The 25,278-nt window shown below is 47.5% G+C and overlaps 1 protein-coding gene and 1 long non-coding RNA gene across 10 annotated transcripts; one reads left to right on the top strand and one right to left on the bottom strand.

Moving 5' to 3' along the window:
• Positions 1–39: 39 nt before the first annotated feature.
• Positions 40–25,206, bottom strand: TIRAP (TIR domain containing adaptor protein). Of its 9 annotated transcripts, none has more exons than XR_013377100.1 (6): positions 23,413–25,206; positions 22,454–23,207; positions 10,654–10,812; positions 8,410–9,000; positions 7,710–7,836; positions 40–212 (listed from the first exon to the last, which is right to left on the bottom strand). XR_013377100.1 is itself a non-coding variant. In XM_077894136.1 (6 exons), the coding sequence occupies exons 4-6, from the start codon at positions 9,969–9,971 to the stop codon at positions 7,817–7,819; spliced, it is 639 nt and encodes a 212-aa protein (XP_077750262.1). In that variant the 5' UTR covers positions 9,972–10,148; positions 10,654–10,812; positions 23,123–23,207; positions 23,413–25,206; the 3' UTR covers positions 4,330–7,816. The 9 variants fall into 9 exon arrangements, 6 of the variants coding, with proteins under 6 accessions (XP_077750262.1, XP_077750256.1, XP_077750258.1 ...); XR_013377101.1 differs by lacking the exon at positions 40–212 and adding an exon at positions 400–2,407; XR_013377099.1 differs by lacking the exon at positions 40–212 and adding an exon at positions 4,330–7,403.
• Positions 11,101–19,817, top strand: LOC144311505 (uncharacterized). The gene is made up of 2 exons (XR_013377102.1): positions 11,101–11,250; positions 11,833–19,817. It is a non-coding gene; the product is annotated as an uncharacterized LOC144311505 (long non-coding RNA).
• Positions 25,207–25,278: the final 72 nt, after the last annotated feature.

The following is a 25,278-nucleotide window of genomic DNA, read 5'->3' as shown; positions in this document are numbered from 1 at the left end:
TGAAAGAGAATTTGAGAAGAGTATCATTTTTTTTAAAGATTTTTATTTATTCATAAAAGACACAGAGAGGCAGAGACATAGGTAGATGGAGAAGCAGGTTCCCTCAGAGGGAGCCTGATGCGGGACTCGATCCAAGGACCCCGGGATCACGACTTGAGCCGAAGGAAAATGCTCAACCACTGAGCCACCCAGGTGTACTTCAAGCAGCGTATCTGTGTTTTAACAAAAAGAGCCCAGGATTAGGAGCCATGAAGTCTGGCCCCAACACTGACCAGCTGTGCAGCTTTGGGGAAGTCACTCTAGTCTCTAGGCTTCCATTTTCTTTGTGTCAAACACTGTCCATCCTGAACAAGCCAAGGGGGAATCTCTACTTTTATAGAATTCATATTCAAATGGAGATGAGGTAAACAAATAGGATAATTTTATTTTATTTTTTTAAAGATTTATTTATTTATTCATGAGAGACCGAGAGAGAGAGAGAGGCAGAGATGCAGGCAGAGGGAGAAGCAGGCTCCATGCAGGGAGCCTGATGTGGGGACTCGATCCTGGGTCTCCAGGATCACGCCCTGGGCCCAAGGCAGGCACTAAACCGCTGAGCCATCCAGGGATCCCTAATAGGATAATTTTAGATAATGAATGAGTGATAAAGTAAAACAGGACAATGTGATAGAGCCTGGGGGTAGGGAGGAGATAAGGTGGTCATGGGAGGCTTCTCATGGAGGTGACAGTGAACTGAGATTTGAACAATGAGAAGGAACCAGCCTGTGAAGAGACCAGGGAACATGTATTTGAGACAGAGATGTCAGAATGTTGACGACTCTAATGCAGTAATGAACTAAACACATTTTGGAAACAAAAATGGCCCTTGTGCCTGGAATGTAGTGAGCGAAGAAGAAATAGAAAATGAAATTAAGAGATTTAATTCATCAGTGGCAAATTCACCAACACAGGTATAATTGTGATTATTTTTTTTAAAGATTTTATTTACTCATGAGACACACAGAGCGAGAGAGGTAGAGACACAGGCAGAGGGAGAAGTAGGCTCCATGCAGGGAGCAGGACGCGGGACTCCTGGATCACACCCTGGGCCGAAGGCGGCACTAAACTGCTGAGCCACCCAGGCTGCCCCGGTATAATTGTGATTAAAATATTTAGGACCATATAATGTTTGTCCTTCTCCGATTGACTTATTTCACTCAGGATAATACCCTCCAGTTCCGTCCATGTCGAAGCAAATGGTGGGTATTTGTCGTTTCTAATGGCTGAGTAATATTCCATTGTATACATAGACCACATCTTCTTTATCCATTCAGCTTTCTTTATGTTTTTTTTTTTAATTTTTATTTATTCATGATAGTCACAGAGAGAGAGAGAGAGAGGCAGAGACACAGGCAGAGGGAGAAGCAGGCTCCATGCACCGGGAGCCCGATGTGGGATTCGATCCCGGGTCTCCAGGATCGCGCCCTGGGCCAAAGGCAGGCGCTAAACCGCTGCGCCACCCAGGGATCCCTCCATTCATCTTTCGATGGACACCAAGACTCCTTCCACAGTTTGGCTATTGTGGACATTGCTGCTATAAACATCGGGGTGCAGGTGTCCCGGTGTTTCACTGCATCTGTATCTTTGGGGTAAATCCCCAGCAGTGAAATTGCTGGGTCGTAGGGTAGCTCTATTTTTAACTCTTTGAGGAACCTCCACACAGTTTCCCAGAGTGGCTGCACCAGTTCACATTCCCACCCACAGTGCAGGAGGGTTCCCCTTTCTCCACATCCTCTCCAACATTTGTGGTTTCCTGCTTTGTTAATTTTCCCCATTCTCACTGGTGTGAGGTGGTATCTCATTGTGGTTCTGATTTGTATTTCCCTGATGGCAAGTGATGCAGAGCATTTTCTCATGTGCGTGTTGGCCATGTCTGTGTCTTCCTCTGTGAGATTTCTGTTCATGTCTTTTGCCCATTTCATGATTGGATTGTTTGTTTCTTTGCTGTTGAGTTTAATAAGTTCTTTATAGATTTTGGAAACTAGCCCTTTATCTGATACGTCATTTGCAAATATCTTCTCCCATTCTGTAGGTTGTCTTTTAGTTTTGTTGACGGTATCTTTTGCTTTGCAAAAGCTTTTTATCTTGATGAAGTCCCAATAGTTCATTTTTGCTTTTGTTTCTCTTGCCTTCATGAATGAATCTTGCAAGTTACCGTGGCCAAGTTCAAAAAGGATGTTGCCTGTGTTCTCCTCTAGGATTTTGATGGAATCTTGTCTCACGTTAAGATCTTTCATCCATTTTGAGTTTATGTTTGTGTATGGTGCAAGAGAGTGGTCTAGTTTCATTCTTCTGCATGTGGATGTCCAATTTTCCCAGCACCATTTATTGAAGAGACTGTCTTTTTTCCAGTGGATAGTCTTTCCTCCTTTGTTGAATATTAGTGGACCATAAAATAGTGAAAGGGAATAAAGGGGAAAGGAGAAAAAATGAGTGGGAAATATCAGAAAGGGAGACAGAACATGAAAGACTCCTAACCCTGGGAAACGAACTAGGGGTGGTGGAAGGGGAGGTGGGCGGGGGTGTGGGGTTGGGGTGACTGGGTGATGGGCACTGAGGGGGGCACTTGACGGGATGAACACTGGGTATTATTCTATATGTTGGCAAATTGAACACCAATAAAAATAATTTATAAAATTCAAAAAATAAAAAAAATTTAAAAATTAAATATTTATGTCAGCAGCTGAGCGCCTAACTTCGGCCCAGGGCGTGTTTCTGAGGTCCCAGGATCAAGTCCCACGTCGGGCTCCCTGCATGGAGCCTGCTTCTCCCTCTGCCTGTGTCTCTGCCTCTCGCTGTGTCTCTCATGAATAAATAAAATATTTAAAAAAATATATTTGTAAGGTCAGAATTGCAGTTGTTAAGAAGTCCTGGCTCAAGGAAAGGATGAACTCCTAGAAAGCCTCAGCCTCCAAGAGGACCTATTAGAATATCAGACAGCAGAGTGCAGCGGACCTTTACAGCAACACCACAGGGCTTCACTCGGCTCATAGGCATTTATCTGTTGATCATTTTTTAGTTCCTTTTGTTTGGAAACATTAGAAGGCCCTGCACTGTCCCATCTAATAGCCACTAGCTATATGGAGATATTTACATTTGAATTACTTAGAATTAGATAAAATAAAAATTCAGTTCCTCGGTCATGTGGCCAGGTTTCAAATGCTTGATAGCCTCATATGGCTACTGGCTATCACACTGGACAGCACAGACATGTGGATCATTACTACGATCACAGAAAGTTTAACTATGTTAGATAACTAGGTTATTACTGGCAAGACTTCATCTGTCAATAAGGATTAATCCTCCAGTCTTCTTGAGGAATCTCAAAACTTCTCCCAAATTTCAGGCCTTATGATAGATGAGATATTCTAAAAACAGGTCAGCTAAGAACACCTGACATTCTGGCTGCAAAATTAAAAACATCCATTTGGTTATACTGCTGCTCTCTGAATAAAATTTTCAGAAATGCAAAATGTGGGAGCATGAGTCTATAGAATGGTTAAGTGGACACTGAAGCTTAAGTTCTAAGAGTGATTGCTTGTTTCTAGAGCCTTGGACTTTCAATGTGATGTTTAAGGCACAGGAGACAAGCCCTTGGGGCTTGTGCAAGGTGAACGATTAGAAGAGAGGATTTCCCTTAGGGCCAAGATCTCTAAGGTCCACAACCTCAACAAAAGGGCCAACTATTAAAAACAAAACAAAAGCTCTCCCACTATAGGAGACTAAGATATTTAGGAAGGTTATTTGCTGGGGCACCTGGGTAGCTCAGTGGTTGAGCACCTGCCTTTGGCTCAGGTCGTGATCCTGGGGTCCTGGGATTGAGTCCCGCATTGGGCTCCTCGCAGGGAGCCTGCTTCTCCCTCTGCCGATGTCTCTGCCTCTCTCTCTCTGTGTCTCTCATGAATAAATAAAATACTTAAAAAAATTAGGAAGTCTAATATTGGGACGCCTGGATGGCTCAATAGTTTAAGCATGTGCCTTCAGCTCGGGTCATGATCTTGGGGTCCTGAGACAGAGCCCCTTGGTGGAGGGAGGTCCCTGCTCAGCGGGGAGCCTGCTTTTTCCTCTCCCTTTGTGTGCTTGCACCTCCCCCCAAATAAATAATCTTTTTTTTTTAAAAAAAGAATGTTATTCATTATATTAACTGATTTAAAAGGGGGGAAAAACAAATCATCTCAGTAGATGGGGACATTGTAGACTAAATTTAAAACACATGCATGATAAGTAAAACTCTTAACGAGGAACAGAAAACTTACAACTTGTTAAAGAAAATTTGTACCAAACCAAAGATTGATAACAAATATCACATTTAATGGAGAAAAGTTGGAAGCATTCCTTTTAAAAGCATAAATGAAACAAAGATAGTTGCTATTGTCACCTTCAACATACTGGCTGGTGGTCCTAGGCAGCACAGAAAGACAAGGAACGAAAGTTTTTTGTTTTGCAAATTATGATTGTCTTTACAGAAACCCAACAAAGTCTGTGGTTTTTTAAGTAATTCAGCAGGTTGCTAAATATTAGATCAATATGTAATTATGATCCTTTCTACCAGTAATAGATAAAAAATATAAAAGTACCTTTTACAGTGGCAACAGAAAATATCAAGTACTAAGGAATAAATCTAATACAAGTTACTAATTATAAAACTTTACATTTAAAGATATCAATAGGGTAGCCCCGGTGGCCCAGCGGTTTAGCGGTTTAGCGCCGCCTTCAGCCCGGGGTGTGATCCTGGAGACCTGGGATCAAGTCCCACATCAGGCTCCCTGCAGAGCCTGCTTCTCCCTCTGCCTGTGTCTCTGCCTCTCTCTCTCTCTGTCATGAATAAATAAATAAAATCTAAAAAAATAAAAAAATAAAGATATCAATAATGAAGACCTAGCATTTTTATGGAGAAAGATTCATTATAAAAGACCAATTCTTCCCAAATTAACCTCTCATCTAACACCGATGAAAATACTAATAGGTATCAGAAATAGGGATCAAAACTTCTTAAAAACCATAGTTAAGTGAGCCAGTGTGTCACTGATGCAAGGATACACAAACAGAAGAGACCCCCCCACGTGTGACAATATAATGGCAGCAGTGACATCACAACTGGTGGGAGGAAAGGATGGATGACTAGTAGTTAGTAAAGAATGGCAATTCAAATGGGAAAACAAATTGGACCTTTGACTTAGAAACCAAGAACAACAACATAATCAAACCCAAGCAAAACATCCTGCTGGGTTAAAGACCTAAATGGGAAATAACTCCAGAAGAAATTACAGGAATGGGGAAGGATTTCCCAAATAAGACAAAAGCACAGATTATAGTAAGAGGTAAAAGCTTTTATATTAAAAAAATAAAGCTGTTTTTTAAAAAATTTGTATATATATATATTTTAAGACTCCTAAAAACATACTCAGCTTTATTTTTTAAAGATTTTATTTATTCATGAGAGACAGAGAGAGGCAGAGACACAGGCAGAGGGAGAAGCAGGCTCCATGCAGGGAGCCCGATGCGGGGACTCTAGGATCACGCCCTGGGCCGAAGGCAGGCACTAACCTGCTGAACCACCCAGGGATCCCCCATACATAGCTTGAATATGCAGGAATAATGCCTGGGATTTGCTTCAAAGGGATCTGGTGGGGAGGGAACTGGAGTTATTGCTGATAGAAGCTTAGCTGAGTTGGTAACTGTTGAAGCTGGGTGATGGGTATACGAGGAATTCATCAGATTTTTCTCTTCCCCTTTGGTATATGATATACATAGAATTTTTCATAAAAAAAGGCTAAAAAGAGAAAAAGAATATGGCAATAGATACAATTTTCACCCACCAGATCAGCAAACATTTTACAATCTGATTAAGTGTTAGAACATGAAAAAGTGGCAAATCCTATACACAAATGGTAGGAATATAAATTGACAAAACCAGTTTGGAAGCAAAGTTGGTATTTTCTACCCAAACTGAAGATGTGTATTTACTACCCAGCTGTTCCTCATCTAGGCTAAATCCTAGAAAATCTCGCTCATGGAAACATGTACAAAAATATTCATGGAAACATGTACAAATTATTCATAAGCTCATTCACTTTGATAGCAACAAATGGGAAACAACTAAATGTCCATTTGCAAAAGAATGTGGCTAAGGGGACGCCTGGGTCGTCAGTAATTTAGTGCCTGCCTTTGGCCGGGGGGCGTGATCCTGGAGTCCCGGGATCCAGTCCCAGGTCGGGCTCCCTGCATGGAGCCCGCTTCTCTCTCTCTCTCTCTCATAAATAATCTTAAAAAAAAAAAAAAAAAAAGAATGTGGCTAAATAGTGGTCTGTTTACATACTGGAACAAAAGTGAATTTCCTGGCGTTATATATGTCCACATCGATAAATCTTGTTATGTCGTAAATGAAACAAATTTGTAGAATACAATTATAATGCCATTTACATACAGCACAAAACCATGTAAAGATAAACATGTTGTCAGGGATGTATAAATGAAAAGCTATCAGTGATAAAATTAAAAATTCAGAATGCTGATTAAATCTCAGGAGAGAAGGGAGAGAAGGGGATTAAAGGCACACAAAGGCAGCACCATCAGGATTGCAAGGTTTTGCTTGCTTCTTAAGCTGCGTGGAAGATACATGAGTGAACATTATAATTTTTTTGTATGTAATGAAATAATCCATAATTGAAACATTTTTTTTCATAATATATACAAATGTCGACTCATGTTTTACACCTGAAACTAATGTTAATATGTTAATTATATCTCAAATAGATCTCTCTGTGAAAGGAGGGAACATGGCAGGGGGAAGTGAGAGAAGAGGCATACAACTACAGATTGGGGAAAAAGTTCATCTTGGTTCAACAACAGACTTATTGAGAGCAGACGAATGAAACTTTGTCCTACAAGGTACACAATCATTGGCCAGAAGAAAGCTGCTGAGCTCTCTTAGTACAGAGGTAAAGAAGCTTGTAGAAGCCCGACTTCTAGTCAGACATTTGATGGGGCCCCCGTGAGTCAAAGCATCGGTGGGTCGGCTCCTAACCCAGGGCTAGGGGCTGAGCTTTTCCTTTTCTTCACCCCACCTGCTCCCTGCCCACATCCTAATTCAGGATGCTTTCTAGGTCTGTGATACACACGGAATAGAAATAAATACAGTACGGTGCTGAGTGCATCTTTCATGTAGCCTTGTGAAGTGAACAATGTCACCAGGAAAGAGAAGGGCAGTAGTGTGTGAAGGACTTGGTACCTGTTACATTCTCCTAATGCCAAGCAACTGGTGAAACCATCCCTGCTGAAGCATGCAGTGTAGGCTTCTAAGTCATGAAAGAACCAGGTGAGTCACCTCTTCAGGGGGGGATGTATCTTTATAGCAGCCAATTCTAGGGGAAGAAGATGTAGGTACGTGCCAGGCGTCATGTGTCCAGTTAGACAAGAGGCAAAAGACTGGTGATCATCTTGGTATCTGGACCTCCTGCCACCTACTATTTTTGGCTTCCCCATGGCCTTCCTGGGGAGTCCCCAGTTTCCTCACGCCTTCCTGGGGGAGTCCCCTGCTTCCCCATGACCTTCCTGGGGGAGTCCCCAGCTTCCCCATGACCTTCCTGGGGAGCCCACAGTAAGGGGTGTCTGATGGGCAATCTGACCCCAGGATCACATATAAAGTGCTACAAACTCTGTTTCCTTACACCTCGTCACATCTGCTGGAATCCAAGACCCTGTGGGGCCCTGAGCTCACTAACTCGATTTCCAGCTTCACTCCAACTTTCTGGGTTCCGTGGTGATGTAAGAAATGTCAGCTGATGGTCTGCAGGTCTGAAAGAGCAAACAGAATCACAGGGCTTGTCACCCTTCCCAAATCCCAGCATCTATTTCCCCCAGGAGGCCTTGCCTCTTCTACCTTTTCATCTATTTTACTTCCAAACCGATTGTAATGTAATGCCCACCCCCACCCCCAGATACACAGTTCTTTTCTATTATTTTGCACCATTTTGCCTTACTAAGAGCCAGTGTCCCTCCTGGCATTTTCCTGGCTCTGGGTGGACATCAACCTGACTTCCGTGAGAGAAACCTAATAGTAATACTTATAATGATAACAGCTGATATTAATTGAGAACTTGGTATGTGGAAGGCTTTGCCTGTTATGAGTACTTTACAGGTGCAGGGCCTGATTTGATCACTTGTATAGAGAATATACTTATTTAGGTACCATTTTACCAATGGGGAAATCCACATACAAAGGGGTCAAATGACTTCCACAAGTAACAGCCTTTTCCAGAGCCTGCATTCTGAGCTACTGGACTACAGTGGCTGTGTCCCTAAAGCCAAAGTAGATCAGCTGCTGTGGCCGAGCCACTTTTCCTTTCTCCTTCCTCCCCAATAGCTTACAGCGCATGACAGCTTCCTTGACTTGGTGAAAGCCACCATCGGGTCCCCGGCCGTCCACGAAGTACATGAACCGGAGCTCAGCAGGGTAGGCAGCTCTGGTGAGGCCTGACATCAGGGGGATGGTGCGGCCCTCTGCCCCAGGGGCCTCACTCAGGGCCTGTAGCATCTGGTACTTGCACCATGGGTCCTGCAGGAAGCCCGGGGTGATGAGCAGTACGCGGCAGTGACTGCTGCTCAGTGCGTGGCACAGCTCTGACACGATGGCGCCGCCTGGGGTCGAATCCCGAAGCTGTAGGAAGCAGCGCAGGCTGGCCGCGCTGCCCTCCAGGTAGGAGACCAGCTCCTGGGCGGCCACCAGGTCCTCCTCACTGTGGCACACACACACATCATAGTCCTTGCTCCAGCGGCCACTACTGCCACTGCTGCTGCTGGCACCCACGTATGTTGATGGGGAGTTGGGAGACACAGCTGAGCTGAGGCCCAGGGGTGGGGGGTTGTCCTTGGACCTGGGCTGTGAAACATCACTGGAGGTACTTTCTGCAGAGTCGGACAGCTTCTTGGAGGTCTTCGACAGGACCTGCCTGAACCAGTCTGTGGAGACAGAAACACTGCTTGGGCCGGGTATTCTTACCAGATTGCGTCCTCATGGCCTTGCACAGAGGACCCCACCCAGGCAGGCCCACCCATCTCCCCACACTGGCAAACCATGCCACCTTACTCTCTCAGAGACCTACTGCTCTGCTATTTTGTACATGCTTCAGGACTTGCCTTAAGGGCTCCATTATCTTTAAAGGTTTGCAGAAGTCATAAAAACTCTGGCTGTTTTATGAGTCATGAGAATGCAATATATAAGCATACTGGCTATAGTTAATAATACTGTATTCCATATTACAAAGCTGTCAAGAGAGGAAACCTTAAAAGTTCTCACTACAAGAAAAAAAAAAAAGTTATCTATAGTAATGGACGTTAACTAAATCTTGTGGTGATCATTTCACAGTATGTACAAATACTGAATGAATCATTATATTGTACCCCTGAAACTAATATAATGTTGTTTGTGAATTATACTTCAATAACTAAATAAACAAAACACCTTTGGTATAACAACAATATTCGGCGGGGGGTGGGGGGGGGCGGAGAGGAAAGGAAATAAGTCTGACTTTCACCAGCCTGATTAGGAAAGATGTCTTTGCCCTATTCCAGAGGCTTATTCTGCCCAGAACTTCCAGCTAGTGCTGACTAACCAGCCATCTGCTAGTCGGTAAGTAGAGCCGTGTTAAGCTGGTAAGGATCAATCAGTTCCCAAACCCACTTTCTGCAGTGAGGGGAGGTGGATTTAGATTAAGGTGGGCTACCCGTTATGGGAGGGAAAGAGGAGAGGGACTGGCATCTATTTGGCCCTGAGAAATCCCAGATTGTTTCTGAATGATAAAACAAAAGCATGGAAGAGGGTTACTGCTCAGAGCTCCCGAAGAGCAGAGAGCCTAGTGATTCAGCCTGTACTTTAGAGCCAGGCATAGATCTCATTATGAACCTGCAGCCTGCAGCTCTATGTCTTCCATTTCCTCATCTGTAACAGGTTCATTTTAATTGTTGAGGGGGCAGCTGGGTAGCTCAGCGGTTGAGCATCTGCCTTCGGCTCAGCTTGTGATCCCGAGGTCCTGGGATCGAGTCCTGCATCACGCTCCCTGCATGGAGCCTGCTTCTCCCTCTGGCTGTCTCTGCCTCTCTCTGTGTGTCTGTCATGAACAAATGAATAAAATCTTAAAAAACAAAAATGTTGTTGAAGGATAACTGAAACAATGCAGTGTCTGGTATACGGTGAGTATCCCTCAGCTTCCCCAGCTTTTGGTAAGGTCACAGAGTTCAGTGTTCTGGAGGTTGATTTTTCTCACTCTGCTTCGCTCCCTCCTCTGAACGGTTCTGAAGGACTTAGATGACAAGAAACATAATGCCACGTGCTCAGCACCCAGGTTTCCATGTTGGGAAAATAAGCGGAGCGCACACGGAAGAGCTGTGGGCCCAAAGGACTGAAGGTTCTGGTGCGTGCCTCTCCCCTCGCTCACCACGAACACCTGGGCTCTGAGGTCAAGGCCAGCGCCCACCATCGTCGGCCTCCCTGCACCTCCTGCCGCGTTAGGGCCGGGCAGCCCTGCCTCGTCGCCCACAGGAACACGGAGGAGTTCGCCCATCGCCCATCGCCACGAACAAGAGCGGAGGGAGGAGGAGTCTGCTTCCACTCACCAGCCACCTTGCCCACAGGCTTCCTGGACCGGGAGCGAGGAGCTGGGAAAGAGGTTGACGATGCCATAGTGCTGGGCTCAAAACTGGCCCCATGAGACCAGGCATTGGTAAAGCGAGAGAAGGGAGGGGACTCAGTCTTGACCTTAGGGAACAGCCATCCTGGAAGAGACGGAGAGAGGGGATCACAAAAGGTGTCCTTACCTTACTCTGTCCCAGCGCGTGGGCCCGAGATGTTCTCGCCCGGGGCCCGACAGAGGCTCGGCCTCCCTCCCTACCCCGTCCCACCTCTGCACGGCGGCAGGTCTGGGAGCTCAGCGAGGGAGGGCAGCTGCGCGAGGGACGCTGCGCTAGGGACGCGCCGCCGCCGCCGCACCTGGCCGGCGCACCTGGGGCTCGGGGGCGGGGCAGCCGGCCGGAAGCTCTGGACGCGCACTTCCGGGGCGGGAGGACGGGGAAGATGGCGGCCGGCGCCGCCGCACGGCGAGGGGGCTCTGGAGGGGAATCGCCCGGAGGACACACCCCGCACCTGCAGGGGGAGAAGCGGCCACACCGAAGTCGGCGCGCGGAGAACCGGCCCCAGAGCGCCGGGCTGCGGAGGTGAGGCGGGCGGGGGTCTGCGAGGTGTTGCGGCCCGCCCGGAGGCCTGAAGGCCGGAGCACTCGGCTGCGGTAGAGCCCCGCGGGCGCGGCGCTGCTCCCGGAGGGAGGGCAGAGGAGGGACGCGGGCGTGCGAGGGGCGCCTGGGCATGGCCGCGTTCGCCGAGCGGAGACTCCCGTCCGGGAACAGAGGCCGGCCGCGGCAGGGCAGCAGCCCCGGGCAGCTCCGCGGGGCCAGGCTGCGCAGCCCGCTTACCGCCCCCCCCCCCCCCCCCCACACACACACGGCGGCCCCTCGGCCAGAACCCCTCCCTACACGAACCCCTGCCCTCGCCGCGTCTACTGACGTGGTGCCCCGCGGCCTTCAGCGCTCGTGGAAGGAGCATCAGGTCTCTAACAAGCGCACCAGAGCACACCTGCTTAAAACTCACCAGAGCCTCTGCAGACGCCTGGTGTGAAGGGAGCGGCAGCCGAAACGCAGCCGCGCGGTGCACCCCGCACACACCAGACACGCTAACCAGAAGCCAGGCCGCGCGCGCGCGGGCCCTACACGACCTCTCCTTCACGAGGCCGTCGCTTTCAGGAGCAGGAAACAACTGGCTTTTTCTAACAACGGAGAAGAAGGCGGAGACTCAGACAAAAATGCAAACACAGAGGAATTTATACCAAGAGAAAGGACAAAATAAGGCCATGGCCAAAATAAGAAAAACAGAAGTAAGGATGTCTGATAGAATCTAAATGAGAATTTAGAGGAGCACTCGTAAGGATGCTGTGTGGACTTGAGATGGCAGTCGAAGGCTTCACGGAGACCAATGTGGCACAGATAAGACAGGATTGTTGAGAGATAAAAGAGTTGCCAATAAATGAGGTTCGAAACAGGAGGGATGCAATGAACAACAGGATGAAAGAAGCAAAGGAACAAATTATTGACACAGAAGATAAAGTAACAGAAGGTAAGCAAACTGAACAAAAAAAAAGGGGGATTACGCAAAACAAGGGTAGACTTAGGGAACTCAGTGACTCCATCAAATAACACACGAGAACATTCGTATTCTAGGGATCCCAGAGGGAGAAGAGAGAGAAAAGGTGGCAGAAAATTTGAAGAAATAATAGCTGAAAACTTCCCTAATCTGAGGAAGGAAACAGATATCCAGATCCAAGACTCGGAGAACCCCAACAAAGTCAACAAAGGCAGATCCACACCACAACATATTATCATTAAACTGGCAAAATATGGTAATAAGGGGAAAAAAAAATCTTAAAAGCAGCAAGACAAAAGGAGATGGTTACTTACAAGGGAAAACCCGTAAGTCTAGTCGCAGATTTTTAGCATAAACTCTCCAAACCAGAAGGCATGATATATTCAAAGAGCTGGGTGGAAAAATTCTCCAGTCACAAATACTCTATCCAGGATAGCAAAACTATCCTTCAAAGTAGAAGGAGAAATAGTTTCCCAAACAAACAAGGACTTCCTGTGTCAATGCTGAAATTGGAGGACAAATAATTATGTACTCAGATAGACAGATGCTGGGTAATAGAGAGCACATGCAAGAAACCTTGGGCTTGGGAGACTTTTCTTCTAGTCTACCTTCCCCTCAATAGTTCCTCCATCCACCTATCCATCGGCCCATTGAAACACCCCTTTCTCCCTCCTTTCCCTTTTCCCTTAGCCATCAGCTCAGGGAGGTAGTGTCACATAATGAAGTCTACAGACTACAAGCAGAATGCCTGGCTTCTCACCTCTTAACTGTGTTCTTTGGTAAGCTACTTAATCTTGCTAAGCTTTGGCTTCTCTGTCCTTGAAATGGAAATAAAACTAGATTCTCAGGACACCTGGATGGCTCAGCGGTTGAAGGCCTGCCTTCGGCTCAGGGCATGATCCTAGTATTCCAGGATCGAGATCCACATTGGGCTCCCTGCATGGAGCCTGCTGCTCTCTCTGCCTGTGTCTCTCATGAATAAAATAAAAAATAAAATAAAACTAGGACTTCACAGCTTTATTGTGAACATAATTTATGTAAAATGCTAATGATTCATGGCATATAATGTTCAGAAAATAGTATGGGTTAGTATGTATTTTAAATAATCGAGAGATTGGAGGGATATATTATGTTCATGGTTTAGAAGACTCGTAATTTTGCCCAAACTAATCTTAAGATCAGTGTTGTCCAAATTACAGAATTTTTTTTTGTAGGGGGGGTGGGGATCGTCAAACTGCTTCTAAATTTATATGGAAATGAGAGGACCAAGCATCTCTTCAATGGGCAAATTATGTTTCCTTCCCACCACAATGACCAAGATGTCCCTGTTGGTGGAGTCTCTTTCAGCTTAGGTTTCTGAGAGGACACTATGTGGAGCAGAGCCCTCCCTCCTCTGAGATTGGAGTCTCAGTGTTTCAGTAACATTCCTGACATGAAAAGCTGGTCAAGACTTGGCTCCAGAGCTGGAGCAGTGGGCAGAGAGTTGCTTTCTCACTCTGACCTATCCACAGAGGTCAAAACAGACCGCAGGGAACTCACAGGAAAACAACTTATTTTGTGAAAAACATAAATTTTCAAATTGAAAGAATGTTATTTAATGTTGAGGATGATTCTCTATTCACTGCTAAATGCTATACACCTTTATGCCAAGCCAGTGACAATCAGATGTGTTACTGATGATTCATGAAACTGTATCAAAGTTCAAAAAAAAAGGAGAACTTAAACCACTGCAGCAAGGGGACAGAAAGAAGAAGTGCAGTGGGCACAGGATCCAGAGACAACTTGAAAGAGAAGAGCAGTTGGCTGCTAGGCCAGCCAAGGGGACCTGAAACAGGGAACATTGGCATGTATGTGTTTCTTTTCCAACCTCCTATTCTTTGGGTTTCAGACAGCCTGAGTGGTACGCTGAAGTTAAGGCAGTGCCCGATAACCATCGATTTTGAAATCCTTTTCCAGGTCTAGGGTGGCTGTCCCTCAGCATCTTCATTTCAGCCATTCCAGATGTCCTTTCTTATCCCCCAGCAATAGACATAATGTTTCTGGGTTTTTATATTTTTTAAATATTTTGTCAATTTTGCTTTAATTTTCAAAATTCATTATTTGGCTTTGATAGACTTACAAACTGGAGAATCGTTTGATACTCTTAATGTAGTTTAAAGATTAGAAGTTAACATCATACTCTTAACAGATGTAGGTTAAAAGTTTCAGTTTCTCATTTTATGGTGTGACTTGCCCATTTGGCCATACATAGATGCTGGTTTTTGGTAATTGCCTTTTTCATCGCTTGGTTAAGAAGCAATCCAGTTGCCCGAAGGCATATCCCACTGTAAGTGGGTTGGTATAAGCCCTTGTGACTAATGGTATGGAAAAGTTTAAATACAGGAAAAAACAGCATCTTTGACATAGGATAATTGAGCAAGATGACAGATAAATTCCATTAACCCTCTACACTGTCTACTTGAAGCTATGAGTTATCACACCAAATATGCTTTAACCTTTACAAGATTTAGTACTAGTCATATACTGGGATGGAGGACATGTCATTGTCAAACAGAAGACTGATCCTGAATCTCCAAATGGAAGGTCTAATCACTAGTTCTGTTTAGCCTTGGATTCGTTGTGTGGCCTTAGGTCTAGTCCCTTTTCCTTATGTTTTTAAAAACTTCATAAAGGGATCCCTGGGTGGCTCAGCAGTGGAGCATCTGCCTTTTGGCCGAGGGCGGGGGCAGGGTGGGGGGTGAACCCGGGATCCAGGATCAGGTCCCACATTGGGCTCCCTGCATGGAGCCTGCTTCTCCTTCTGCCTGGGTCTCTGCCTCTCTCTCTCTCTCTCTCTCTGTCTCTCATGAATAAATAAAATCTTAAAAAAAAAAACTTCATAAAGTAAAATGACCTATACCTAAACACCTACTTTTTTTTTTTTTTTTTTTTTTTAGATTTATTTATGAGAGAGAGAGAGAGGCAGAGACACAGGAGGAGGGAGAAGCAGGCTCCATGTCGGGAGCCCGATGTGGGACTCGATCCCGGGACTCCAGGACCGACGCCCTGGGCCAAAGGCAGGCGCCAAACCGCTGAGCCACCCAGGGATCCCCCATAAACACCTACTTTGTAGATAATTACAAAGGCTTGATAGAAAACTAGTAGAAGGGAAGCCCTGATGGCTCAGTGGTTTGGCGCCACCTTCAGCCCGGGGTGTGGTCCTGGAGACCTGGGATCAAGTCCCACGTTGGGCTCCCTCCATCAAGCCTGCTTCTCCCTCTGCCTGTGTCTCTGCCTTTCTCTCCTGTGTCTCTCATGAATAAATAAATAAATAATCTTTAAAAATAATAATAAAAAAAAGAAAACTAGTAAAAGCATCTTTAAAAAAAAGCAACAGCATGATACCTTTAATGTTTTTTAGAATGCTTTTGCAGTATTATATGTAGGAATATATTATGTGAGGGAAATATTACAAAGTTTCACTGTACAAAACACAAAGTGTATTAAGTATTATCCAATACCTAACAGGGGTCCAATATCTATTCTACAGGGAAAGTACTGAAACCTATGAAGACATACAATTTTAGAATAAGTATCTTATATAATTCATATTACATTTCTGTTAAGCTGGAATCACTGTCTGGTGGACAAGATAACAGTCCCATAAAGATGTCCACATCCTAATCCTTAGAACCAGTGTATATGCTACCTTCCATGGCAAAAATAGATTTTGCAGATGAGATTAAGGATCTCTCTCTCTTTTTTTCCCCCAAAGATTGTATTTACTTATTCATGAGAGACACAGAGAGAGAGGCAGAGACACAGGCAGAGGGAGAAGAAAGTTCCATGCAGGGAGCCTGATGTGGGACTCCAGAATCATGCCCTGAACCAACAGCAGGCGCTAAACCACTGAGCCACCCAGGGATCCCCAGGATTAAGGATCTTGAGATGTGAAGAATATCCTGGATTATCAGAGAGGGCTCAATGTAATCCTCCTTTTAAGAGGAAGGCAGGAGGGTCAGGGTGAGAGAAGTGACAACAGAGGTTGTGGGGCCATGAGCAGGGAATGCAGACAGCCTCTAGAAGCTGGAAAAGGCAAGTACATTGATTCTTCTCTAGAGCATTCAGAAGGAACATAGCCCTACTGATCCATTTTAGACTTCTGACTGCCACAACTGTAAACTAATAAATGTCATATTAAGCCACTATGTCTTTGGTGATTTGTTACAGAAGCAGTATTAAACTATTAAACTATCTTTGTAGGTCATGCTAGTGAACTGAAGAAGCATTGAATCTGAGTGCTAAAGGCTGGTCTCTTTAAAGATTTAAAAATTGTTTGAAATAGTTTTTCAGGGAACCCTGGGTGGCGCAGCGGTTTAGCGCCTGCCTTTGGCCCAGGACGCGATCCTGGAGACCCGGGATCAAATCCCACGTCGGGCTCCCGGTGCATGGAGCCTGCTTCTCCCTCTGCCTATGTCTCTCTGCCTCTCTCTCTCTCTGTGTGACTATCATAAATAAATAAAAAATTTTAAAAAATTACGACAAAATTAAAAAAAAAAAAAAAGAAATAGTTTTTCACTTCTTTGGTCAATAAATTATCCTTACACTTGATTTTGATTTTAAGAAGGTTAAGTTTGGGGCAGCCCCGGTGGTGCAGTGGTTTGGTGCAGCCTGCAGCCCGGGACATGATCCTGGAGACTCAGGATTGAGTCCCGCATCGGGCTCCCTGCATGGAACCTGCTTCTCCTCTGCCTGTGTCTCTGCCTCTCTCTCTCTCGCTCTGTGTCTCTCATGAATGAATAAAATAAAAAATCTTAAAAAAAAAAAAATGGGGATCCCTGGGTGGCGCAGCGGTTTGGCGCCTGCCTTTGGCCCAGGGCGCGATCCTGGAGACCCAGGATCGAATCCCACGTCGGGCTCCCGGTGCATGGAGCCTGCTTCTCCCTCTGCCTGTGTCTCTGCCTCTCTCTCTCTCTCTGTATGACTATCATAAAAAAAAAAAAAAAAAAAAGAATATTTAAAAAAAAAAAAAAGAAGAAGGTTAAGTTTGGGGCAGCCCCTTTGGCACAGCGGTTTAGCGCCGCCTGCAGCCTGGGGTGTGACCCTGGAGACCCGGGATCGAGTCCCACATCGGGCTTCCTGCATGGAGCCTGCTTCTCCCTCTGCCTGTGTCTCTGCCCCCCTCTCTCTCTCTCTCTCTCTGAATAAAATAAATAAATAAATCTAAAAAAAAAAGGTTAAGTTTGCTTCTCAAACATTTGCTAAAATACTTGTTGGGCAGGATTGTTAGGACTTGCCGAGCAGTGTCACTTACAATGCTCAGTTTATTTGTTAATAACTTGATAGATACAATACTGTGTTTTAAGAGTGGTCTGCAGACTAGTAGACAAGCCCTAGGGTGGCCCCCCATGTTCGCACCTGCAAGTGTGGGCCAGACTCATAACTTGTAACCAATTGAATATGGCAAAGATTATGGAATGTCTCTCACCTGGTTACATTACTGTATACAGGAGGTGTATGTGTGTATATGCATTTATATGTATATATACATACACTGCATGTATTTATTTACTACATAAGATGTGAACATGTGGAGTGCCTGGCTGGCTCAGTCGGTTGAACGTATGATTCTTGAACTTGGAGTCCTGAATTTGAGCCACACATTGGGTGTAGAGATTACTTAAAATAAAAATGTATTAAAAAAAATGTGTACATGTGAATATAGCATATGTATGAATATTGTGTCATACTGACGTATGAACGTGGGTGTGTGTTTAAATTCATCTTAGCAGACTGGAAAGAGATTCATTTACTGACTTTGAACAGATTGCCAGTTGTGTTGTGAGAGGGTCAGTGTCAAGAAATTGCGCAGCTTCTAGAAGCTGCATGATCTCTAGAAGTAACCTCTAGAGGAGAAGTGATCTCCGGCTGACAGCCAGCAAGAAAACATGGAGATTAATTCTGCCAACAGAGAACAACCTATGGAAGCTTGGTAGTAGATTCTTCCCCATTTGGATCCCCAGTGGCACTGTAGCCACAGCTAATACCTGGATTGAGGCCAGGTCAGACCCCAGCAGACGACTCAGCTAAGCTTTGCCTGGGCCCTTGACCCACAGAAACTATGAGATAATAAATAGGTGTTGGTGTATACTGCTGCATTTGTGGTAATTTGTTTTGCAGCCCAGAAAACAAATACAGGGACTAACTGCAGTTATGGTTTAAAATGCCAGTTCCCGTGCCCCGTTCCCAAATCTACTGAAGTAAATCTCTGGGTAAAGCTTGGGAAATTGATTTTTAAACACGCACCCCAGGATTCTGATGTACCTAAAAGATTGGTCTAATGGGTTATGTATGTGGTTCTCAAACCAAGCTGCATATCATTATCACCTAGAGAGCTTTTAAAAAAATACAGATACTCAAAAGATTAGATAGATAGATAGATAGATAGATAGATAGATAGATAGATAGATAGATAGAGATACTCCTGAAAAACCTTATTCAGTATTTCAGAAATGGGGCCTGAGAATCTGTTTTTGAAGAGCTGTCTTGGAAAGTTTGATACAAGGAGCCACTAGTCTCAATTTATATTGTTACTTAACATTTATAAGCAGTGAAATGATTGAAAGCAGCCCAGTAAATCTTGGGATTGAATTTATGAGATAAATTCCAAATGACTGACTCTGCTTATAAAGTGAAATTTAAGATGGGACTCTAGCAGGCAGAAAACAGTCACCGAATTCTGGTTGATTAACTAAAGTCTTATGACCTGTATTAAAATAAATCATGTTCGCTGGCACACATGCTTTCAACACTATATTTTGTAAATCTTGAAGACTTTAAAAATGTCAGAAAGTATATACATCTGCATGTGTGTGTATAACAGCACCTATTTAAAAAAATTTAATTATAGGGACGCCTGGATGGCTCAGTGGTTGGTTGAGCATCTGCCTTTGGATCAGGTCGTGATCCCAGGGGCCTGGGATGGAGCCTCGAATTGGAGCTTCAAATCCCAGGGGCCTGGGATGCTGAGCAGGGAGTCTGCTTCTCTTTCTCCCTCTGCCGTTCCTCCTACTTGTGCTCTCTCCCTCACTCGCTCTGTCAAATAAATAAATCTTAAAAAAAAATTCTCTTTGTTCTGAAACAGAATCATACAGGTACTAAAGCTCATTTTAACTAAAAGGATGCAAATTTGTATTTACTTTGCAGTAGATCTGATGTAGATACACAGCACTGGATGTACTGGAGATTGCGTCAGCAGTAACTTTATGGATGGATATGGTTTACAAATTCTGCATAACCTTTACATTAGTGCCCTATTGAGCTTACAAAATGACTACTTTTTGTACATTTTTTTCTTTTTATACATATTTCTAAAGGGCTTTGGGAGGCATAGTTAGATTTTAAAAAAACCTTAAGATTTTAAAGAAAAACAATGCTGAGAGCTTCCACCACCAGAATAATCAAGACCTATCACATATTGGTGCACAAGTACACAGGGTGGACAGAAGGACAGGGTATCCAAAACAGACTCCCATCCATAGTCTCCTGATTTATGACAAGGCTGACCCTGCCATGCATTGGGGAAAATGGTGCTGCATCAATTTTGATAGGCTTGTGGAAAAAAATAAATCTTAGCCCATATCTCACACCATACAAAAAACTTAATTTCAAATGGGTGGTAGATAAAAGTGAGAATCATAATAAAGCTTTTGAGGAAAATACAGGAGATTATCTTCCTGACTTTACCTTCTGATTATTTAAAATTGAGAAGTAATTGACATATAACAGTTTCAGGTGCACAATACAATCATCTGATAAATGTATATATATGCTGAGATGATCACCACAGTAAGTCTAGCTAACATCCATCACTACACAGTTACACATTTTTTTCTTGTGATGAGAATAAATCCACTCTGTTAGCAACCTTCAAATATGCAATACAGTTTTGCACTCTAGTCACCATGCTGTAGAATTACATCTCCAGGATTTCTTTATTTTATTTATTTATTTATTTATTTATTTATTTTTGATTTCTTTATTTTATAATGGGAGTTTGTACCTTCTGATCTGACCACCTTCACTCATGCCCACCCACTACCCTGTGGGGTAAGCAAAGGTTTTTTTCAACTGATCATAAAAAACACAACCATACAAGGAGGAGGGGGGAAAAGATACATTGGGCAAGATGAAAATGAAGAACTTTTGTACTTTTGTTCATCAAAAGACATCTTCAAAAGAGTGAAAAGGCAATCTCCTGAGAAGAGATTTCAAAAATGCATATCCAATAAATGTTTCATAACCAGAATATTTAAGAACTATTGCAAACCAGTAAGAAAGAGACAATCTACAGAAAAAAAATGGGCAGAAGAACACTTGGCAAAAATGATATCCAAATGTCCAATAGACACGAAAAGATGCGGATTCATTAGTCATAAGAGAAATGCAAATTAAAACCTCAGTGCAACAGCACTGCCTACACTAAGCAGAATGGCTACAATGAAAAAAAGAGACAATATCAAGTATTGTTAAGGGTGTTGAGGAATAGGAACTCACTGCTGGTGGGAGTGTAAACTCGTACAACCACTTTGGAAAGCCGTTTGGCACTAAAGTATGCTAAAGCTGAACAGAAACACACCCAGCAATTCCACTGTTAGGAATATACCCAACAGAGCTGCTACATATGTCCACCAAGAGACAGCCACAAGAATCCTCCCAGTACTGTTTAGAAAAAAAAAAAAAAAAAAAACCCAAACTGGAAACAACCCACGTCCATCAACCCAAGTGTCCAGCAGAAAGTAGAAATAAATTGCACAGTGCAAAACTACAAGTCAGTTGAGATAAATGAGCCACTGCTAAGTGCAGTATGGCTGCATCTCACAGGCTGAGACTGAAGTACCCGACACCAAAAGCAGGTACACGAGCCCATATTATCAAAAGTCCGAAACCAAGTACACTTTGATGTGAGAAGCCAGGATAACAGTTCCCCTTAGACGAACGTCATCACTGGAAGTGGACACAGGGCTGCTGGCGAGCCCGTGCTCTTACTGACCCTGGACGCAGGTTGCACAGAAAACGTTCACTGTGTGAAAGCCGGGTAAGCTGCACACTCACGATTGTGCAATTCTCTGAGCGCAGATCGTATTTCAAGATTTTTTTTACAAGGTAAAAGAAATAACTAGACGGGACCTTCTCTGACAGCCACATGCATGGCTCTAGGTGCCCTCTGGCCCGGTAGTTCTCGGGGCTGCCTCCCCGCGTCTTACCAGGGCTGTTGGGATTCCTGATTCACCCGTCCTGGGGGGCGGGGGGGGACGGTGCTGTCACCCCGGCACCGCTCGGCGCCAGCCCAGACACCCCTCCGTGGGTCGGGAGCCCGACCACAGCCCTGCCCTCGCTGGGCAGGAAGCGCAAGGGATGTGAGGAGGCTGCGGCAGAAACCCCGCCGGGGAACATGGGCCGGGGGCTCCCTGCACGCGCTCCTCGGCGGCCCACAGGCTGGCAGCCGGCTAGGAGAGCCAGGTCGCCCAGGTTCCCTGTTCCGGGGGCAGCGGCAGCAGGTACGGGGGCCACAGAGAGGAGGCGGTCCTCCCCAGGCCCGGGGCAGGCGTGCCGCGGCCGTGCGGCCAGTCCCGCAGGCACCGCCCGGGCGCAGGGTGCCGCGGTCCCTGGGGTCCGCCCCCGCCCCGCAGACACCCCGCCCTTGCCCCCCACCGCGGGCACCCGGCCCCCCGCCCCCCCGCCCCGCCCCGCAGACACCCCGCCGCTGCCCCCGCCCTCCCCACCGCGGGCACCCCCTTGCCCCCCGCCCCCGCCCGGGCTCACCTGCGCGTGGGCGGCGGCGACCCCTCCGCGGGGCGGGCGGGCGGGGGCTCGGGCTCGGGCTCGGGCTCCCGCGCTGCGGCCGCCGGGGCGAGGGGAAGTCGGCGCGCAGGCCCGGCTGGCGGCCGCCCGGCTCCGCGGCTCCTCCGGAAGCGGCGAGGCGGCCCGGCCCCCGGCCCCTCCTCCCGGGCCCGCACCCTGACCCCGGAGCCGCCCGAGCCGCCGGCACCCCGGGCACGGCCCGCAGCCTGGGCGCCGTCCCGGGCCGCAGCCCTTGCCTCCTCCTGCCGCCCTGCGAGGCCCGCCGGGCCGCCCGTCTCCGTCCCCGGTGAAGGCGGGGGAGCGCCGGGCCGCCCGCCCCGGATTCCGCGCTCGTCGGGGCGGACCCGGGGCCTGAGCGCCCCGCCGCGGCCCTGCGCTCACCCTGGCTCCACGCGCGCGCGCTCGCTCGCTCTCCAAGAAAGAAGAAAAGAGAGAAAAGCAAAAACTAGAGCTTGAACTCGGCCAAAGGCCACGCGGTGGGTGGTAGCGGCCTCAGGTGCGGGAAGGGAAGCCGCGACTCCCGCGGGGTAGCAGAGCCGCTGGCCAGTCCAGGGGCTCAAGCGCAGGAGTTTTTTTCTTCAAAGATGTTACTCATTTACTTGAGAGAGTGAGCGTGCCCGGGGGGAGGGGCAGAGGCCGAGGGCGCAGCAGCCGGGCGGGCGCAGGGCTCCATCCCAGGCCCCGCCGAGATCAGGGCTGCGGGCTTGCTGCTGCGGGCGTTGTGAAACCCCGGCGGGGCGGGGGCTGGAGGGAATACACGGGGCATTTCCCAAACTTGTTTCACCACAGTAGAAATGGCAGTGGCCCTGAGCAGTGCTCCACCGCCCAGCGGTGTGGAAACCCGGCCGATGTGCCCCAGGATCCTGGGGCGGGGGAGTTTATAGGCCCGAGGGAGGGCTCACGCTCTCCCTTGCAATCTGAGTTCCTACTTTTCTCAGCAGCGGGCAGAGCTAAGGAGGGACTAATCCCGGGAGGCAGCGTGGTCTGAGACGGTGCTCGAAGGCTCTGGAGGGAGGCCGCTGGGGTCCACAGGCAGAGCTCATCACTTACTAGCCCTCCGGCCTCGGGGAAGCGTGGAGCCTGCCTACGTCCGCTTTATTCAACGTCAAGTTACGGTGTCTGGTTCGCAGTGTTGCTGTGAGGCGTAGAGGAGATAAATTAGCAAGTCCGAGGGTTCTCTTACCCCTCATCAAACCCACCCCTGCTTTCCCTGCTGGGGCCCGACCTCTGCCGTTCCCCCGCCCACCGTGGGCACCTGGGCTCCTCAAGGCCCCTCTTTTGGAAAGGCTCACTTCTGCAGCTTATGAAGCATTTCTTAAGCCCTTCCCAGCTTTGCTCACCATTCCGGTAGCACCTTGTGTTGCTGGGACTTGAGCCTAGGAGGGTTGGCCCTCCCACTGCCCCCAGAAGTCTCCGAAGCCAGGGGTCCGCCTCGGGCCCCAGGGACTCAGGTAGACACTGGCTGGCGCGGTAAGGGACACGCAGGCCGCAGCCTGCAGCTGGGGCAGAGGTGGAGGAGGCCGGACTCCAACGCTCAGTCTCCTGCGGGAGGCAGACGGCGTGACAGCGCTCTCCCTCAAGCTTGAGGAAAGCCCCGTGCAGGTGCAGAGGCTTCCCGAACACATTCCTCCTCAGTCCTCTGTGTCGTCTTGAGGTAGATCCAGGGTGAGCGGCCAGGTGAAGGCCCCTCTCCTCCTGCCCCACAGAGGGGGGTGAACACAGGGCAGCCCACGAGGCTAGCTCACAGCCTTCGCCGCAGTTGTCCCTACCCAGGCCCCTGGCAAGTTCCTTCCTGTCTTTCAGCACCGGAGGCTCTTCCTCTTGCTCACCTTGTGGTTCCTGGCTCTTGGCCGCACCCACCCATGGGCTTCTCCAGTTCCCTCACCTCGCAGCGCCCCGCCCGTCCTCCTCCCTCACGCCCGGCATCAGTCAGGCCGGCCTTCTTTTTCATTCTTCTCCCCCAAGACCCCTTTTGAGGGGGAATGAGCATTTTACTAGCTGTCTCTACTCCCACTCACTTCTTCCCAACAACTGTCACCTCAAACCCCACGGGGGGTTTCTTCCAGAAGTGCTGTCCCTGGGGTCCCCACTGACACACTTGGTACTGGCCCAGCCTGTGCGCATGTGTGGCTACTGCTGACCCCTCCTTCTGGGTTCTTGTGACTCCTCACGCTTCTGGCTTTTCTCCTGCCTCTCTAGCCACCTCTTAGGCTTCCTCTCCTTTGGTTCAACCCCTAAATGTGAGAGGGGTCCTGCAGCTTCCCCCCTTGGTCCCCAGCCCCCTACTCTTCTCCCGCTGTGGGGCGATGCCACTCTCTTCCACAGTGTCCATCTCTCGACAGCCCAGATCCTCCTGAGGGGCCACACAATAAGTTCTACTCCCGGTTAGACATCTCCTCCAGGTGTCCTGTGGGCACCCTTGACTCCGCGTGTCCCAGACACCTTATCCCTCGCGCTGCTCCTCCCTGGTGTTCCTTACTCTGTGAAAGGCAAGACGTATAGCTAGTGTCTGAGCCAAAAACCCGAGTCTTACTTGGCCGTCTTTCATCACTGCTGTCACTTCTTAGACGCACATGCTTCTTGCCAGGACGGTGCAGGCCCCCTTGTCCCTGCCATGTGGACTGAAGCGACGGCTCGCATCTGCCCTCCTGCCCTGACATCATAATCTAGTCTCCACAAGGCAGTTGGGGTGATTTTTCTAAAAGGAAAATTGGAGTGTGTCGCTTCCCTGTTGAAAGTGCACAGAATACGCCCCAAGCTCCGCAGATGGCTCTTCAGCCCCCGGCCCTGCCCTGCTTCTTAGCACTCCTCTTCCTTCACCCCGCAACCTTGCTCGGACGAATCACTTACTGTCCCTTGAACCTCACTGACTCTTGGTCCTGGGCGTTTGTACTGGGTTTCCCCACAGCCTGGAATCACTTATTCCCGGCCCTCCGGGGCCTGCACTCCATCTGACCTGGGCAGAGGGGCAGGGCGGAGATAAGAACACTCGAGTGAGGACCTACAGGATGCCTTGCCTGGTTCCCCTAACATGTAGCCCTGGGCCTGGCCAAGGGTTGGAGCTGAAAAAATAGTCCATACACGAATGAACCCTTCCCTTCCCTCCATGGCCAAACCCCTGCAGGAACTCAGGAAGAGGAGGCATTAGTCTGCAAACAAGATGCCTCCACCCAGGACTTAAGAATGGTCCCGCGAGGCGGCCGTGC

Source organism: Canis aureus, chromosome 3 (genome assembly GCF_053574225.1).
Source record: "Canis aureus isolate CA01 chromosome 3, VMU_Caureus_v.1.0, whole genome shotgun sequence".
Lineage (NCBI taxonomy): Eukaryota > Metazoa > Chordata > Mammalia > Carnivora > Canidae > Canis > Canis aureus.
The sequence above is the reverse complement of the archived record's forward strand: the minus strand, read 5'-3'. Positions and strand labels throughout refer to the sequence as shown.

Bases quoted from the DNA above. Each gene is read 5' to 3' on its own strand.
- TIRAP (XM_077894130.1), bottom strand. From the start codon at position 10,720: ATGGCATCGTCAACCTCTTTCCCAGCTCCTCGCTCCCGGTCCAGGAAG. The intron at 9,001-10,653 runs GTGAGTGGAAGC...CTGTCTCCACAG, and splicing joins GCCTGTGGGCAAGGTGGCTG to ACTGGTTCAGGCAGGTCCTG. The intron at 7,837-8,409 runs GTAAGCTATTGG...TTGCTCTTTCAG, and splicing joins CAAGGAAGCTGTCATGCGCT to ACCTGCAGACCATCAGCTGA.